At 30.5% G+C, this 17,820-nt stretch overlaps 1 protein-coding gene and 1 non-coding gene across 2 annotated transcripts; one reads left to right on the top strand and one right to left on the bottom strand.

Annotated features, from left to right (window-relative positions):
* The first annotated feature begins 880 nt into the window (after positions 1–880).
* Positions 881–1,001, top strand: LOC112793586 (small nucleolar RNA U19). The gene has a single exon (XR_003198283.1). It is a non-coding gene; the product is annotated as a small nucleolar RNA U19 (small nucleolar RNA).
* A 15,031-nt stretch (positions 1,002–16,032) lies between these two features.
* On the bottom strand, positions 16,033–17,820 carry LOC112771771 (phloretin 4'-O-glucosyltransferase-like). Its single transcript, XM_025816592.3, has one exon. The coding sequence runs from the start codon at positions 17,776–17,778 to the stop codon at positions 16,327–16,329; it is 1,452 nt and encodes a 483-aa protein (XP_025672377.1). The 5' UTR covers positions 17,779–17,820; the 3' UTR covers positions 16,033–16,326.

Raw genomic sequence — 17,820 nt, 5'->3', positions numbered from 1 at the left:
GTATTGATTGTGGTTATGCTTTAACTTTAGGGAATGGTTGGTTCTTGTTATATTTTTCTAAGTGAATTTTACCATGTCAAATAATTGTTGGAGTCTTAAAAATTTGGATATTTTTACATACTAGCTTACAAGAAGGTATTGTTAACGGCTCGGTTTTCACCCGATTTTTATCCGGTATAATCGTAGCCCAAAAGTGTGTAGGTTTTATCGGGTTTAGAACCGGGATCGGGTCTAACAAATCGATCCGGTATATATTTTAAGTCAAATTTAAATCACATCAAATCCGATTTCACCCGACCTATAAACACTCCTAATTCTTACCTTGAAATAACTAGGATAATTTGTTAATCAAGGTATCTTCCTTTTAGTATTTGTTAATTAAGGTATTATCAATTCATATTGTTATTGTTACTTTGTTTGTAGATTTAATTATTCTGCATCTCCTTATAATTTTATTGAATTTTTAATAAAATTTTTATATATTTTTTAATTAAATTTTTATACCATAAATTTTTTATAATTTAATTTTTATCGTAATAAAAATGTTTGAAATAATAGAATATTCGATTTAAAAAATAAATATTTTCACTGTTAAAATAGATCAAAAGACCTAATTAAAAATATTTCTATATTTTTAAAACACCAAAAAAATCCTTGATATTTTGTCCCAAAATCAAAGAGTCCTGGTCCTAGTTCTTCTCGGAGCTCCAGTTGTCCCAATAGCTGTGTTTTCTGTGCTCGTCCCTTGCGTGCGCCATTGCCATAAGCTTGCATGCCTCGTCCATGGGTCGTCTACCATCGTATGGTATAGCAAACTTCTTAACCAAGTAATGTAACCTATGCCTCTTTGAGTAGCCCTATGAAAATAAATCAATTTCATATGTGGTTTAGTTAGGGCAGACAGCAATTGGAACCCAATTAATTTTGGGATCCTTTAAGAGAGGTCTTTTGAAGGGACTTCGCAATCTCATTGATTGTTCCTCAAGTAGCCTTTCACATTTTTCCTACTTTTTTATTTTTAACAAAGCTAGAATGGATTGAAAATTCATGTCTGTAGTTTCCGATTATAATATGTTGATCTATATATGGAGAAGAAAAAAAAATAATTAAATAAATAAAAAAATAAAAGTGTAAAATATTTATCAAAGCAAAATAATAACAAAAATTAAAAAAAAAAGTAAACGAAAGTGAATAAAAAAACAAAAGTAAAACAAATTAAAAATTTGACTTCTAATACTCACATGCACGTCTTGTAGACTGGAAATTATACGAGTTTATGTAATTTTTTATTGAAGTTTCTGAACTCTTCTGAATTTCTATTATTTATAGACCATGGAGAAATTTGACACTCACGTATTTCTTGGTTTTCAAGTCCTACGTTTTTTCAGCTTGCTCTTCAAATTTTGCACACATGTTTTCCACTCAATTTGAAGGTCGAGTAGCAAGTTTTGATGATCAAAGAAAGGCAATAACTATCTTTTGACTTCGATTCTCTTTGTACCATCTTTTTTTTTTACTTCAACTTGTCTCTTTTTACTTCTGTAGTTAAAATCTGTTGGCAGTCGAAACGCCTATTGTCGAGAAAAATCTATTTTTGGAAGGAGAAATTGATATTCCAGAATGTACAACTCAGTGTCAATTTTCTTGTTTCATTATTGAAGAAAAACTGACAAAATGTAAGTTTGACTGTTCAAAACCTTATATTATGAGTATTAATGTTCTCAATATTGGAACATTAAGTTTGAGAGTCTTTTGGACTTTTGGTTTAAGTATACAAAAATTGAGAATGGATTCTCTTAATTGTTAAAAAAATTTTAAAAGTGTAAAGTGTGATTTTTAATCTTTTATTATTTTTTTTTATATTTATTTTTGGTCTCACTTATAAAATTAACGATGGGAGATCACATTTTACTCTTTTAATTATTAAAAATTTTGAAAGAATCCGTTTCATACAAAATTTTAGATCTTATTTAAAACTATTTCTTTCTTCCAAGATAAGATATAGGCAAGCTAATTAATCTCAGGGTGAGATGTGTTTATTTCATGATGTCAATATATTCTATTATATTAACAAGCATACGTTACATTACCGCTGGTTGATCTATTAATAAAAAGGGTTTAAGTAATTACACATATCTTTAAGTGATGTCTTTGTAGTCAAATGCTGGCAGCATGATGTTGAATAGGCACTAACATAATTTGGCCAATAAGATGCCTCTCATTGTTAAGCAGAGAATCATTTTCAATTACCTTTGTTTTGATTTGAAAAGTAATATTGTTTTTGCTTCATGTTATTTTTTTTTTATTTTTTGTCAACCGTCTTTTCATTTATGTTTTATTTGTTAAAACAAGTGAGATACTTGTACTTCAAAAGTACAATGGAGAGTGTAATCTGCGTATTTTAGATTGTTTAGATGTGGTTAATTTGCATTAGCTAAGCCTCATGAGTTGGAGATATATTAGCGGGATGTTTTGAAAATTATAGTTATGCTCCTGCTGGACAAGACCCCAACATGTATGAAAGTTATTCAGGATATGTAAATTACCAACTTTCTAACAGCAACAAATGGGATATAGTTAAGAAGTTAAACCTGACTCTTATTTTTCTATTATCTTTTTGTATTCTTATATTTTTTTTTTAGTTGCTTCTATATTTATGAAAAATTAATCAACTCTATTCCCTATTTTATTTTTTCTTTTTTTTTCTTCTAGTTAATTATCTATGGGTACTATATTAAGATTTATAGTTGTTGTAAATATCGAAAAAATTTAAGAGAAGAAGACAGATTAAAATAGACAGGGATAGAGAAAAGTAAAAGAAAATAGAAAATGTGTTGTGATTGTTGTGATAAGAATGAGCAACGTGGATGCCCATTCCCATGCAAGACTCATATTTTCAAAGAGATAATGAATATTAAATATGTGTTGAAAATAAAGACCCCATGCATGTATAAATAGGGGGTGTGGTACGAGGCTTTACATACGACAATAATAAACAAATACTCTCTCTTTTCTTTCTTACACAGAAGCAAGTAATAAGAAATCTATTTCCTCTTTGTGCTACAATCAAATACTATTCTCCTTATATTTCTACTATAATTCTTTCTCTTATTTTATTTTATAAGCATTTTAAATTCTATTTTCTATTACTCTTTACATATAATATTAATAGCAATATTAATCATCTTTATTATATTGAGATAGTAACGATAAATAAATGCAATTCTCTCTCTTTATTTTTAATACTTTTTCTTATCTTTGTATATATATACACAATACAACATATAATATTATTATATATATATATATAAATTATTGAGCTAATTATATTAATAATAGAGTCTTCTATTTATACATCTTTATTTTATATATCTTTTATTTTACAACACGTTATCAGCACGAGACTCTGATCAAATCTTTAGGAAGACTCAGGTAATATTTTCATTATGTCGAAGCTCTCTCATCTTGAATTCAATGCTCTTGATATATCTGGAAACAATTATTTATCATGGATACTAGATGCGGAAATCTATCTTGATTCAATGGATCTTGGAGATACCATTAAGGCTGAAAATAATGCATCCCAGAAGGATAAAGCTAAAGCCATGATTTTTCTTCGTCGTCATCTTGACGAAGGATTGAAAAATGAATATCTCACATTAAAAGATCCTGCAGATCTTTGGAAAGACCTTGAAGAAAGGTATAATCATCAGAAAACGGTAATACTTCCTCAGGCCCGATATGAATGGACGCATTTGCGTTTACAAGATTTTAAATCTATAAATAAATATAATTCTGCAATGTTTCGAATCACCTCACGAATGAAATTGTGTGGGGAAAAAATAACTGATCATGATATGTTGGAGAAAACTTTCTCAACCTTCCATGCCTCGAATGTGCTCCTGCAGCAGCAGTATCGAGAAAAAGGGTTTAAAAATATTCTGAGTTAATTTCTTGCCTTCTTGTTGCCGAACGCAACAATGAGTTGTTATTGAAAAATCATGAAGCGCGCCCAGCTGGCGCCGCCCATTTCCTGAAGTAAATGCGGCAAATCATTACCCCAGAAGAGGTAAATGGCAAGCTTTTAATAACAAGAAAAATTATGGAAGGAAAAAGAATTATGTTCAAAAGAGAGGATCTCACCAGAAGTGGGATAAAGAAAGGAATATCGGGCAGAATAAATCAACCGAGGAGAAGTGTTTCCGCTGTGGTGGAAAGGGTCATTGGTCACGTACCTGTCGTACCCCAAGGCACCTAGTCGATCTTTACCAGGCATCTTTGAAAAAGAACGACAAAGGAAAAGAAACAAATTTTGTTTCAAATGATGCTGAGAACTCCACCACTCATTATGATGTATCTGATTTCTTTGAGGACCCTGAAGGAAATATTGGTCATTTGATCAATGATGGAATAGTTTAATATGTGGGATTGTGAAGTATCTATGTAAATAAATAATGTAAAGAACTTATTGTAAAGTTTTATTTTCTATGTATTTAAGTTTCAAATGTGATGTACATAAATAATGAAATATTAATATGAATTTTGAAATTATTAAATGTGTCAAATTTTAAAATAAAATTTTAGTATATGACATTATCTTATGTACAGTATTTCTTAGAAAAATAATTCTGATCAAGTATTCAATTTAACTGTGCATACTACTCATTTTATTATTTGTTTTTGAAGAATGGCAAGGATATGTAATGAAGATGTATGCCTTGCGGATAGTGCAAGTTCGCACACTATTCTCAAAAGTGATATATATTTTACCCATCTTGTGCCAAAAGAAGAATGTGTTAATACTATTATTGGCTCAGGCAATGTGATTGAAGGCTCCGGAAGAGCTATAATTTTGTTTCCTGGAGGAACAAAATTCATAATAAATAATGCACTATTGTCTACCAAGTCTCGTAGAAACTTGTTGAGCTTTAAAGATATTCGCCGAAATGGATATCATATTGAGACTATGAATGAGGGAAATCATGAGTATTTATATATCACAACTCATGATTCAAATAAGAAAGTTATATTAGAAAAATTACCCTCACTTTCATCTGGGTTGTATTATACCAAGATTAGTGCAATTGAATCACATGCCACTGTAAACCAGAAGTTTACTAGCCCAAATGAATTCATAACTTGGCACGATCGATTGGGTCATCCGGGAACAACCATGATGAGGAGAATTATTGAAAACTCTCATGGACATTCACTAAAGAACCAGAAGATTCTTAAAACTAGTGAATTTTGTTGTGCTGCATGTTCTCAGGGAAAGCTAATTTTAAGGCCATCACTAGTAAAAGTTGGATTTGAGTCCCCTGAATTCCTAGAAAGGATTCAAGGTGATATATGTGGACCTATTCATCCACCATGTGGATCTTTTAGATATTTTATGGTCCTAATAGACGCATCTTCAAGATGGTCACATGTGTACTTATTATCTTCTCGCAACCTGGCGTTTGCGAGATTATTGGCTCAAATTATTCGATTAAAAGCACAATTTTCAGAAAATCCAATCAAAGCAATTCATCTTGATAATGCTGGTGAATTTACTTCCCAAGCTTTTGATGCTTATTGTATGGCTAATAGAATAAGTGTTGAACATCCAGTAGCTTATGTTCACACACAAAATGGGTTAGCAGAATCACTTATTAAACGCCTCCAATTAATTGCTAGACCCTTGCTTATGAGAACAAATCTCCCAACTTCGGTTTGGGGGCATGCTATTTTACATGCCGCAGCACTTATTCGTTTGAGACCAACAAGTTATCATCAATTCTCTCCTATACAATTAGCTTTTGGCCAGCAGCCAAATGTTTCCCATTTAAGAATATTTGGGTGTGCGATATATGTTCCCGTTGCACCACCTAATCACACCAAAATGGGACCCCAAAGAAAATTGGGGATATATGTTGGATATGATTCTCCCTCTATAGTGAGGTATCTTGAGATACAAACTGGTGATGTGTTTAAAGCCCGGTTTGCGGATTGTCATTTTGATGAATCAAAATTTCTAAAATTAGGGGGAGAGAATAAGCTTCCTGAAAAGGAACTTAATTGGAATGCATCATCGTTGATGCATTTAGATCCTCGATCAGGGCAATGTGAACTAGAAGTTCAAAAGATTATACATTTGCAAAGAATAGCAAATGAATTGCCTGATGCATTTTCCGATACAAAGAGGATAACCAAATCTTATATACCAGCGGAAAATGCCCCAATTCGAATTGATGTCCCAGTAGGACAAGTAGCCACTGAAGCAAATTCACGCCAGAAGCGTGGCAGGGCGGAAAATGCCCCAATTCAAATTGATGTCCCAGCAGAACAAATAGTCACGAAAGCAAATACACGCCAGAAGCGTGGCAGGCCTGTCGGTTCCAAAGACAAAAATCCTCGAAAGAGAAAAGAGGTAAATAATATTCCTGTTGAAAAAGACATAGTAAAGACACCTGCAGTTGTCCAAAATTCTGATATAACGCCAGAAGACGTTCAGGTACCTGAAAATTGTGAAAATGACGAGATCTCGATAAATTATGTCTTTACAGGAGAGAAATGGGACCGAAATAAGACAATTGTCAATGAAATATTTGCATATAATGTGGCATTAAATATCATGCATGAAAGTAAGGATCTTGAGCTAAGATCAGTTGAAGAATGTCGACAAAGAAATGATTGGCCAAAATGGGAAGCAGCCATGAAGGCTGAATTATACTCACTTGCAAAACGTGAAGTCTTCGGACCTGTAGTCCGTACACCTGAAGATGTAAAACCTGTTGGATATAAGTGGGTATTTGTGAGAAAACGAAATGAGAAAAATGAAGTTGTGCGCTATAAAGCCCGACTTGTGGCACAAGGTTTTTCACAAAGGCCCGGTATAGATTATGAAGAAACGTATTCCCCTGTAGTGGATGCGATAACTTTGCGTTATTTGGTCAGTTTATCTGCATATCATAAACTGCATATGCATTTAATGGATGTGGTAACAGCCTATTTATACGGCTCATTAGATCGGGATATCTATATGAAAGTCCCTGAAGGATTAAAGATATCTAAACCATCCAATGAATATTCGCAAGGGTTATACTCAGTCAAATTGCAAAGATCTTTATATGGTCTAAAGCAATCTGGACGAATGTGGTATAATCGTCTTACTGAGTATCTGGCCAAAAACGGTTTCAAGAATGATGACATCTGCCCATGTGTTTTCATAAAGAAAACTACATCTGGGTTCATTATAATTGTTGTGTACGTTGATGATTTAAATATCATTGGGACTCCTGAAGAGATTCCAACGATTATAAAAACTCTAAAAGAAGAGTTTGAGATGAAAGATCTTGGAAAGGCTAAATTTTGTCTCGGTCTGCAGATCGAGCATATAAAAGACGGGATCTTTATTCATCAAACAACATACACAGAAAAGATCTTGAAAAGATTTTATATGGATAAGTCACATCCATTAAGTACACCAATGATCGTAAGATCTTTGGATGTGAAAAAGGATCAATTCCGTCCTAAAGAAGAAAATGAAGATATCCTTGGTCCTGAAGTACCATATCTTAGTGCCATTGGAGCGCTAATGTATCTTGCTAATAATACGCGACCTGACATATCATTTGCGGTGAATTTACTAGCAAGGTATAGTTCCTCTCCAACCAGAAGACATTGGAGTGGAATCAAACAAATTTTTCGATATCTTTATGGAACGGTTGATATGGGATTGTTTTATCCCTATGGATCCAAGTCACAACTTGTTGGCTATGCAGATGCTGGCTACTTGTCTGATCCACATAAAGGGAGATCTCAAACAGGATACCTGTTCACATATGGTGGTACAGCTATATCTTGGAGGTCCACGAAACAGACGATTGCTGCAACATCCTCTAATCATGCTGAAATACTGGCGATTCATGAAGCTAGTCGCGAGTGTTTTTGGCTGAGGAGCTTAATTCAATATATTCTATTATCATGTGGACTGATTGATCATAAGATAGCTCCAACTGTCCTGTTTGAAGATAATACAGCATGCATTGCTCAACTTAAGGGTGGATACATCAAAGGTGATAGAACAAAGCATATTTCTCCCAAATTCTTCTTCACTCATGACCTTCAAAATCAAGGGACAATTGATGTCCAACAGATCCGTTCAAGTGACAATCTGGCAGATTTATTTACAAAGTCACTCCCAAAATCCTCCTTTGAAAGATTGGTACATGAGATTGGGATGCGCCGATTTCGAGACGTTAAATGATGTCGGCAAGAGGGGGAGACTGTACTCTTTTTTCCTTGGTCAGGTTTTTTCCCATTGGGTTTTTCTTGACAAGGTTTTTAATGAGGCAGTCCCCATCACAAAGGATATTGTACTCTTTTCCCTTCACTAAGGTTTTTCCCACAGGATTTTCCTTTGGTAAGGTTTTAATGAGACAATAATCCTAAATGGACATCCAAGGGGGAGTGTTGTGATAAGAATGAGCAACGTGGATGCCCATTCCCATGCAAGACTCATATTTTCAAAGAGAGAATGAATATTAAATATGTGTTGAAAATAAAGACCCCATGCATGTATAAATAGGGGGTGTGGTACGAGGCTTTACATACAACAATAATAAACAAATACTCTCTCTTTTCTTTCTTACACAGAAGCAAGTAATAAGAAATCTATTCCCTCTTTATGCTACAATCAAATACTATTCTCCTTATATTTCTACTACAATTCTTTCTCTTATTTTATTTTATAAGCATTTTAAATTCTATTTTCTATTACTCTTACATATAATATTAATAGCAATATTAATCATCTTTATTATATTGAGATAGTAACGATAAATAAATGCAATTCTCTCTCTCTTTATTTTTAATACTTTTTCTTATCTTTGTATATATATACACAATACAACATATAATATTATTATATATATATAAAAATTATTGAGCTAATTATATTAATAATAGAGTCTTCTATTTATACATCTTTATTTTACAACAGTGATAAGCTTAGTTACGTGGATGCCCATTTATAATGGGCGATTCAGTTTTTTCAAGAAAGTGAACATTTAATGAGAATTTGGAAAAACTATCTCATGAATACTATAAATAGTATGTAATACATAGCAATAATAAAAGCTATAATATTCCCTCTCTCTCTTACTATAAAGCACTTATTTACTTTTCTTTTCGTATACTATTAATATAATATTAATATATTATCTTTATAGAAATATAATAGTATTGATAATAGTATTTTTCTATTTATATTTTATTTTATTACATCTTCCTTATTTATTTATTTAATTATTTTATAACAAAAGGTACTTAGAAGAGAGAAATTTTAAAGAAATATGAATCTATTATAAATGGAAGACAAATGTATATAAGTAATTTCACAATTTATTAATTTTTTCTTCTCGATCGCAGTTGGTAGGATTCGAACCCGAGACTTTTAAGATGAGGAGGAGACGGAATGCCGTGTGAACTATGGCTCATTGGCTTTATTATTATGTCGGTCTGACATATTTTTGTTAATATCCAAAATGTCTATAACAGCCCAACAAACTATGATGAATTCAACTAGTAACAGCCTCACAGGTAGGGGTGGAAACAAGCTAGACCAGGCCAGGCTTTGCTCTTAACAGGCCTGGCCTGTCATACAGTTGATTAGCCTGAGCCTGGTCTGCAGTCTGTTATAGGCTCTTTATAAAGTACTAGGCCTGGCCTATTATTTAGCCTGGCTTGGCCTAAAACCTGTTAAAATGCCTGATAATTTTTTTTTACAAAAATAAAAATATTATTTAAAAAAATTATTTTTAATAAAAATTGTTATATATAATATGTCATATATTTAATATTAATAAAAAATTTTAAACTTCTAACATATTTAAAATATACAAAAATATTTATAATAAAATATAATAAATTTAAAATATCTCATAATTTTATTAATAATAAATAATTATTTATATATTTAATTATATTTTAACTGGCCCAAACAGGCCTGACAGGCCTATAAGGCTAATTAGTAAGTCTGGGCCTGGCCTATTAATGTATTAAGGCTTTTAAAAGAATCTGAGCCTGTACTTATTTTATAACAGGCCAGACCAGGCCAGACCAAATACAGGCCAGGCTACAGACCCCTGGCAGGTCTTCTGGCCTTTTTTCACCCCTATTCACAGGAGACAGAAAATATTCCCACCAAATAAGAAAGAAACAAAAATTCTGAGGGGCCCAGTATTTTGAAGATACAACTGAGTCTATTATCTATTACACGATATAAAAGGGCATTGAAAAAGCCCAACCTATTTCAGCCCAATCCAAGCAAAAGCAAGCAATACATGTTCACAGAAGAAAGTCTTCAGTACAAGACCCAAAAACAAAAACAAAAATAGATGTGATAAACAATTCAAATCAAGTCCAAAAAAATCAAAATAAATAATCGTCATCACAAAAACCACTGCAACTTAATTGAAACCTGTAACTTTGTTATACGCACGAGACACTATGCTTCTTGAAATGTACGTTCTAATGTCATAAATAATATAAGGCAAGATCAAGATTCTACGATATCTACTACTGAATATTTAGTCAAAGTTAATTAACTAATAAGAATAAGAATAAACTATTAAATAGAGTATAGGGAACATAAAGCTGCATGCAGTATATGCTCCCTGCTCCCTTTCCGATCCGATCGCCGCTTACAACACACACATCGTCAATTGAACAGACCAAGGTCCATATTTCCAGCATTGATTTCTTATTTTATTGTATTTACTCTAAAATAAAGTTACTTGGCTTAAAAAATTGTTAGTCACCCAAGCCTTTTTATGAAGTATTCGAATTCAAAAATTTAGGAGAAAATGATGTTTTTAATTTTTTCACATGATTTAACTATTATCAGAGAACTAATGACAATTGGACGGAAGCAATCAGAGAAAGAAAAGGCATTATTGTTCAGCAGCAATACCGACCTAAGAAATTGTGATCACAATACAAACTGTGATTAAAACGTGGCAAATTAAAATGCTCACTGCTGCACCACCCACGTAGCTCGTACCGTACTAGTTACTTTCAACTTTCAATATGAAGCTCGTGCATGATGAAGTGTTAGTACATATAAGGTAAGTTGTGCACTCGATCATATGCAGTATAGTCCTCTTTAATCTTTATTGTGGTTGAGATCTGAGAATATTAATGACACCACAACTACTATATTTTTGGCGTAGGTCCTCTCGTATTATTTTGTGATGAGTAGTGGTTTAGTATGAGAAAGAGTGTTAGTAGTAAGCATATTTTGTAATTTGTAATTATTATTTAGTTATTATTAATTTTTAAATAGTGGGAGATTATATTTAATGGTATAAAATTATTCATTTCTCTTTTGTTAATTAAGTATTAGTCAAATTTTAATAAAAATATTAGTTTCTATACTTTTTCGTAATTTGAATATTGACGTTGACTAAATCTAAATGGATTAATCAAAAATAATAAATTCTACTAATTTTTAAGTATTTTTTATATTAAAATCATGCATGGTACATGGTATGGAGATTTAACAAACGAGGTAGCATGGTTAGGTTAGGTTAGTTCTTTAATAATATTTAGAAGATAATAAAAAACAGTTTAAAATTATCTTATTTAGTATTTATTAATTATTAGTAGAATAATTATGTAATTTTAGATATAATAAATATATAATTATATATATATATATATGTATAAAATTATAAATGTTATGTTATATAAGAGAACTTTAAATATTATCTCTTAATATATTACCGATTTTTTAATATCATTTATGTGGAAGTCTAGTCTAATTATTTTAAGTATATAATAAAATCAATCATCAAAATTAGTTACTAATATAAAATAAATTTAAAATATGAATTATACATTAAAAATTAATTAAAAATATATATGTTTATACATAAATACATAATGTCAGTATTTTTGTGTCTAATTCCACGATTTTTTTTTGTGGTATATATCTTACTGGATAAATAAGTATAAAAGTAGTCTGATTTTTAAATACTTAATATTAGTTATTTTTAAAATTGAGGTTCATAATTTAAAATTTAAAATTTAAAATAAATAAAATAATATAAAAAATTTAGATGATCTTAATTAAAAAAAATTCCTAGCCTTACTCTTATTCTATTAAGCAAAAATATTTTAGATACAACATTCGTTCGACACACGTGTTTGTCGTGTCCTAACGCCACAATATGGGCGTTCTTCTTAGCAATAATTATTGCAGTAGGATAATGGCTACGAGGATTTGAAAAGTGTTATGGCCTTAAAATTTTCAATAAAAAAATATTTTTTCGGACACATTTTGACACATCTAAATACCATCACGTGTTACTATATTTAGCTTTATTTTTTATATATATTTTTAAAATAAATTTAGACATAATATATATTATTATTTATTAAAAAATATTTTATATAATTAAAAATATATTGAAAAATTATTTTATATTTCAATATTAATAAAATATTAAAATATTATTATAATTTATTTAAAAAATATTTTATACTTTGTATATGTCACATATCCATATCGTATAAGATTTTTAAAATTTGTGTCTCATGTATCTGTATCAGTATTAGTGTTCATACATATAGTTGTTATCAGATCCCTATCACCTTAGCTTCCACCACAACCACACAGTACACATGACCCGTCATAAAGTAACAATGTTAGTTGATATTGTTAGTTGATGTTAAAAATTTGACCAACCATAAAAGAGAAATGGTTATTAGTCCCGTAATATATGAAAGTTAAACCAAGGTACTATTTATTTTTATAATTGAAAGAATTTGTTCTAAAAATTAAAACTAACGATAAATGTTATATGATTTTTGCCTTATTTAAAGGTAACTCGTAAAAAATATTATCTTTGTCTATCTAAAATAATTTTTATTGAATGTTATTTCAAATAAAAATTATTTTAGACAAAAAATATTGTAATATGAATGATCATATATCGTTTTAATATGCCACACCTATATATTAATTAAAGACTAATAATAAGCCGCAAAATAAATCACTTTATATATTAGTGATTAAAATTACATTTTTTTAGTAAATAATAAAAAATTAATTTAAAATAACTTATATGTATTCTATTTTATATTTTTTAATTATTATTTATTTTATTTTATAATATTTAATTATTATTATCTTATTTTGTGTTTTTAATTATTATTAAAATAATTAAATAATATTAAATATAATAAATGTGTAATTCTAAAGTATATATAGATATAAAATTATGAAGATTAATTTAAATAAAAGATAATTCACCTAAACAATTAAAATACACTTTAATATTATACAAATGTCTTAAAACAAAAAATATTACATGGTTAGTCTTGAAACAAAGTTTTTTAATCATGTAAATACTAACCATCAGTGAGACTAGTATCTTGCTTACTATATATCTTGACATCTTGTTTCTCTTTTTTGATTTTTTTTTTCTTTCTAATTGACTCCATTTACACTAATTTTATATAAATTGAATTAATTTAAAAAATTGATTTACACTAATATAAAAAAAAATTACTACTATATATATGCTGCAAAATAGTAATTCAAATAAACTATATTCGATTTATTATTATTACTCTAACTAAATCGAATTTAATTAATTCAATTTACACGTGTTTAGTATACTAAAATAATAAATTGATTCGATTTACATATAAATAACATAAATTTAATTAAATTAATTCAATAATATATATATATATATATAATTTAAGATATTTGCGTATTTTTAAATCTCATACTTTTTGACGTGAATTACCTTGATATATATTGGATTATTTTCTTCTAATATTACGGACTAGTAATATATTTGGAACCGTCAAAACACAATTACATATGTGAGAAATGAGAAGATAGTTATTAAAAAAGTAACTATGATTAAATTAACTAAAATTGTGTCCAACTCTACCATGCTTAGGAACCTCTAGCGCCTGGCCTCCTTCTCTTTGAATGCCACCATGCCAATGCATGTTTTCCTTTTTTATATCACTTTTTTACTCATCTGTTTCTCCTTCAGTGTTGCTAGTGAATCCTTTGATTTCATGTTGGATTTCGTTGCTGCTATATCCTTCAATATCACAACTCATCATTCGTGACCTCATCTAGCAGTGATGGATCGGAGGCTTTGGCAGTTGGCACCAATATGAGCTATATAGTCTTTGAACAATTTTCCATAGTTGGAGAAGAAAGAAAGGGTACAGTTCTGAATTTTGTAGCATCACACTTAAAAACACAACTTATCTCATACGGAATTAATTGTGTTAATTGTTTCCTTTTTTTTTTTACCTTCAGATGAGTTAATTTGTTGTTGTATAGTTTTTTTTTTTAAATATACGAAAATAACTTTTCAATCATTTTTTTATACAACACAAGAGAATACGAGGCTTTGAAGTTTGTATAATTAACGCTCCCAGATGCTCCCAAGCAGGGGTGGAGCTTAGTTAAGACAAGGGGTCACACCTCTAAATTTTTATAAAAAAATTAGTAGTATTTTTTTAGAAAATAAAAAATAGTTCAGTTGGCTCAAATACTTTACTATAACTTAAAATATCAAAGTTCAATCTTAATATCTTACCTTTATTACACAATAGTTTTTAGTTTTAAATATTCAAACCTTGTTGGATTTGGACTAAACTGAATACATTCGTATTTCGCAGCTCTCTATTCAATAAGTAATACTTCTTCTATCTTTGAGTTCAAATATAAAAAATTAGGTATTTTTATTTATGTAATTTAATATTATTATATATTTTACTTTTTATTTAATTTAATTTTTATATGATAAAAAATATTAGAATATTCAATAAGTATTGATATTATTGTATTTGTATAAATTGATAAAAAAATTTAATAAATATTATAAATTTTAATATTTATCCTTCTAATTTCTTTTTTACATATTTTACAGGATATATATTCAAATTTTTATATAAAATAATCATAAAAAATCAAAGAATTGATGTATTTTTAAGAGGAAGACTAATATTTAAGAAGGAGAACATATAATTTTTACAATATCAACCCTGTAGATAGTTTTTCTACTTTAATGAATTATGAAGAAAGTGAGATATAACCTTCAAATGTTTAAAGAGTTGCATATGATGAGTTTGACTTTAATTCTTTAGAATGAGACACTGAAAAACGGCTTTAAATTTAGCAATGTCACCGAAATCAGAGAGATGAGGTTAGACGAGCTTATCTTAAATGGAGTCCATATAAAAAATATTTTAACAATTATCTTCTATCTAACCCAAAATTTTATTTCAAACTCCGCTACTGCATCACAAGAGAATGAAAAATCTGTGTGTGCCTAGAGACCCCGGCGGTGGTTAAAAGATTTGAGGGAAAGAGATCCAAATAAAAGTAAGGTTTACTATATATATATAGATTTTTATTTGAGTTAGTCGAGTATTAATAAAAAATTTTAAAATTTGTTGGTAATGTAATATTTTTTTTTGAAAAAATTATATGTCGTATAAACACAATCATCAACTCATGTACTTACATACTTAGAAATAATTAAGAGAAAGGAACATACTACTATGAGTATTTATATAAAGATAGTTAAAATATTTGTTTGCATATTAAAAATTAGTCGTTAAAATTAGTTATTATATATTTATATATAAATTTATTTACAGTAGTTTATTAATTTATTTTTAGTATATATTTTTTTATATTTTGTATATATTTTATATTAATAATTAATTTTAATTATTAATTTTAGTATATATTTAATATAATTATAAACAGTATAATTAGATATCTTTTAAATATTGTCTTTTATTTAGTCTTTTAAAAAAATAATAATTTTTTTTATTTTTTAAACAATTAATACGTAAAAGTGAATATTTAAATTAATAAAATAAGAATAAATTGTTAAAAAAATTGACCAAAAATTAAATTTAAAAAAAATTGTATTTTTCAATTTTAAAATATCAAATATTTTTAACTATTATTTTGACATAAAAAATAAATAAATAAATATAATATTTCTACTAAATTATATAATCTTACAATTATAATCCATAATATAAAAGATTACACACATAAATTAAACAACATCTTGCCACAAATAAACAGCTGGCTAATAAGCTAGCCTAACCAGTAGCACCTTGCCACCCACCTTATTTATTTATTTATTCTTCTTATATTTTCAAAATTAACTGATTATGGGATGCAATATATCATTCTCCCAAAGGAAATAAACTAACCCAAAATGGAAACCAGTCATGTTCAGAAATTTAAAACCTAGTATAAGAGTCGATTCAAGTATTCAACTACTTTTAGCCGTCCACATGCATAAACTGTCCAACACCATTCACAAAATCCCTTAGGTTCGTATCTGAGGGACCACCTTCTTTGGCTGCTTCTCTACTCAACATCTTCCATCTCTCCGCATTCTTTCTCACTTCTTTTGCTTTCTCTCCACTCCCCATCACAATATCCAAACACCTCCTTATTTCTTCAGCTTCCACTATCCCTTCCTCATTTATCACTTTAGGGTTCACTCTAACCCCTATCTTCCACACATCTTCCATCAGCTTCGCATTTGTGTTTTGATCCGACCACTGTGGAAACGCCACCACTGGGACCCCTGAAATTAGGGTTTCCATGGTGGAGTTCCAACCGCAGTGCGTCACAAAACAACCCAGCGAAGCATGGGACAGCACTTGAACCTGTGAACACCACTTCACTATCTTCCCCTTCATTTTCAGTTCCTCCATATAACTCAAGTCTTCTTCTTCTTTCCTTCCTTCAACTTTAATTAAATTTTCTCTAACAACCCACAGGAATGGATGTTCACACCCTAATAAAGCACGTGCAATTTCCTCTGTCTGTTTCTTAGGCAGTTCGTGGTAACTACCAAATGACACGTAAACAACGGAAGACTCCACCTGTGAGTCCAACCATTTGACATAATCATTACTTGCATGCAAAATGTCACCACCAAATGAAGTATCACGGGGGTCGCTGCCGTCCAAGAAAGCGGATGGAATCAACGGTCCGATAGGAGTCATGTTGATTCCATCAAGAGCTCTGAGGGCCTCCGGCTCGAGAGCTTCAAAAGTATTGACGAGGACGGTAGGGTTAGTTTCTTTGTGAAGAACTCGAAACTGCTCCTCGAAAAGGGGGAAGATGAAAGACAAGGGGTTTGTTGTTGATACCAACAAGAAAGTTGGAACGTCACATGATGATAGCAACAAGGGCAAACCCGGGATTGTAAATGGCTCATCTTTGCTTTTAATCTTATCGGTGATGTAAGTTTCGCAGCCATGGAAGTATGGATGGACAATACTCATCACTGTTGCGGCTTGAATCCACAGCAGCGCGGTTGGGAGTTGAAAAGCACGCGCCACCTCATGTGCCCAAGGAACAAGCAAAGTGTAAATTAAAAAAGTGAAAGGTTCGCCTTCCATAGCACGAGAGGCTATGAGGTGGGCAATGAATTCGGAGCCGCGTTGCTTGAGCTCCGAGGAGTAGAGCCTGTAGTCGTCGTCCCCTCCAGAAAAGACGCTGAAACCAGCGTCGTAGCCATCGGAGAAAGTGACGAGGGAGAGACCAGGGATGGAGGGTTTGTTGGCCATGCGGCGGTACACGTGGAGGGTGATGAGAAGGGTGACATGTGCGCCCATAGAGATGAGTCGCTTGGCGAGTTGAAGAGCAGGATTTATGTGGCTTTGTGCGGGGTAGATTGCGAGGAGGAAGCGGTGGTGACGGTGGTTCTGGTTTAACATGGTGGAAGTGAAAGTAGCAAGAGAAGTATAGAATAGATAATG

The sequence above is a fragment of the Arachis hypogaea genome, chromosome 13, assembly GCF_003086295.3.
Source record: "Arachis hypogaea cultivar Tifrunner chromosome 13, arahy.Tifrunner.gnm2.J5K5, whole genome shotgun sequence".
Classification (NCBI taxonomy): Eukaryota; Viridiplantae; Streptophyta; class Magnoliopsida; order Fabales; family Fabaceae; genus Arachis; species Arachis hypogaea.
The sequence above is the reverse complement of the archived record's forward strand: the minus strand, read 5'-3'. Positions and strand labels throughout refer to the sequence as shown.

Coding starts and splice junctions, on each gene's coding strand:
- LOC112771771 (XM_025816592.3), bottom strand. CDS start 17,778: ATGTTAAACCAGAACCACCGTCACCACCGCTTCCTCCTCGCAATCTAC.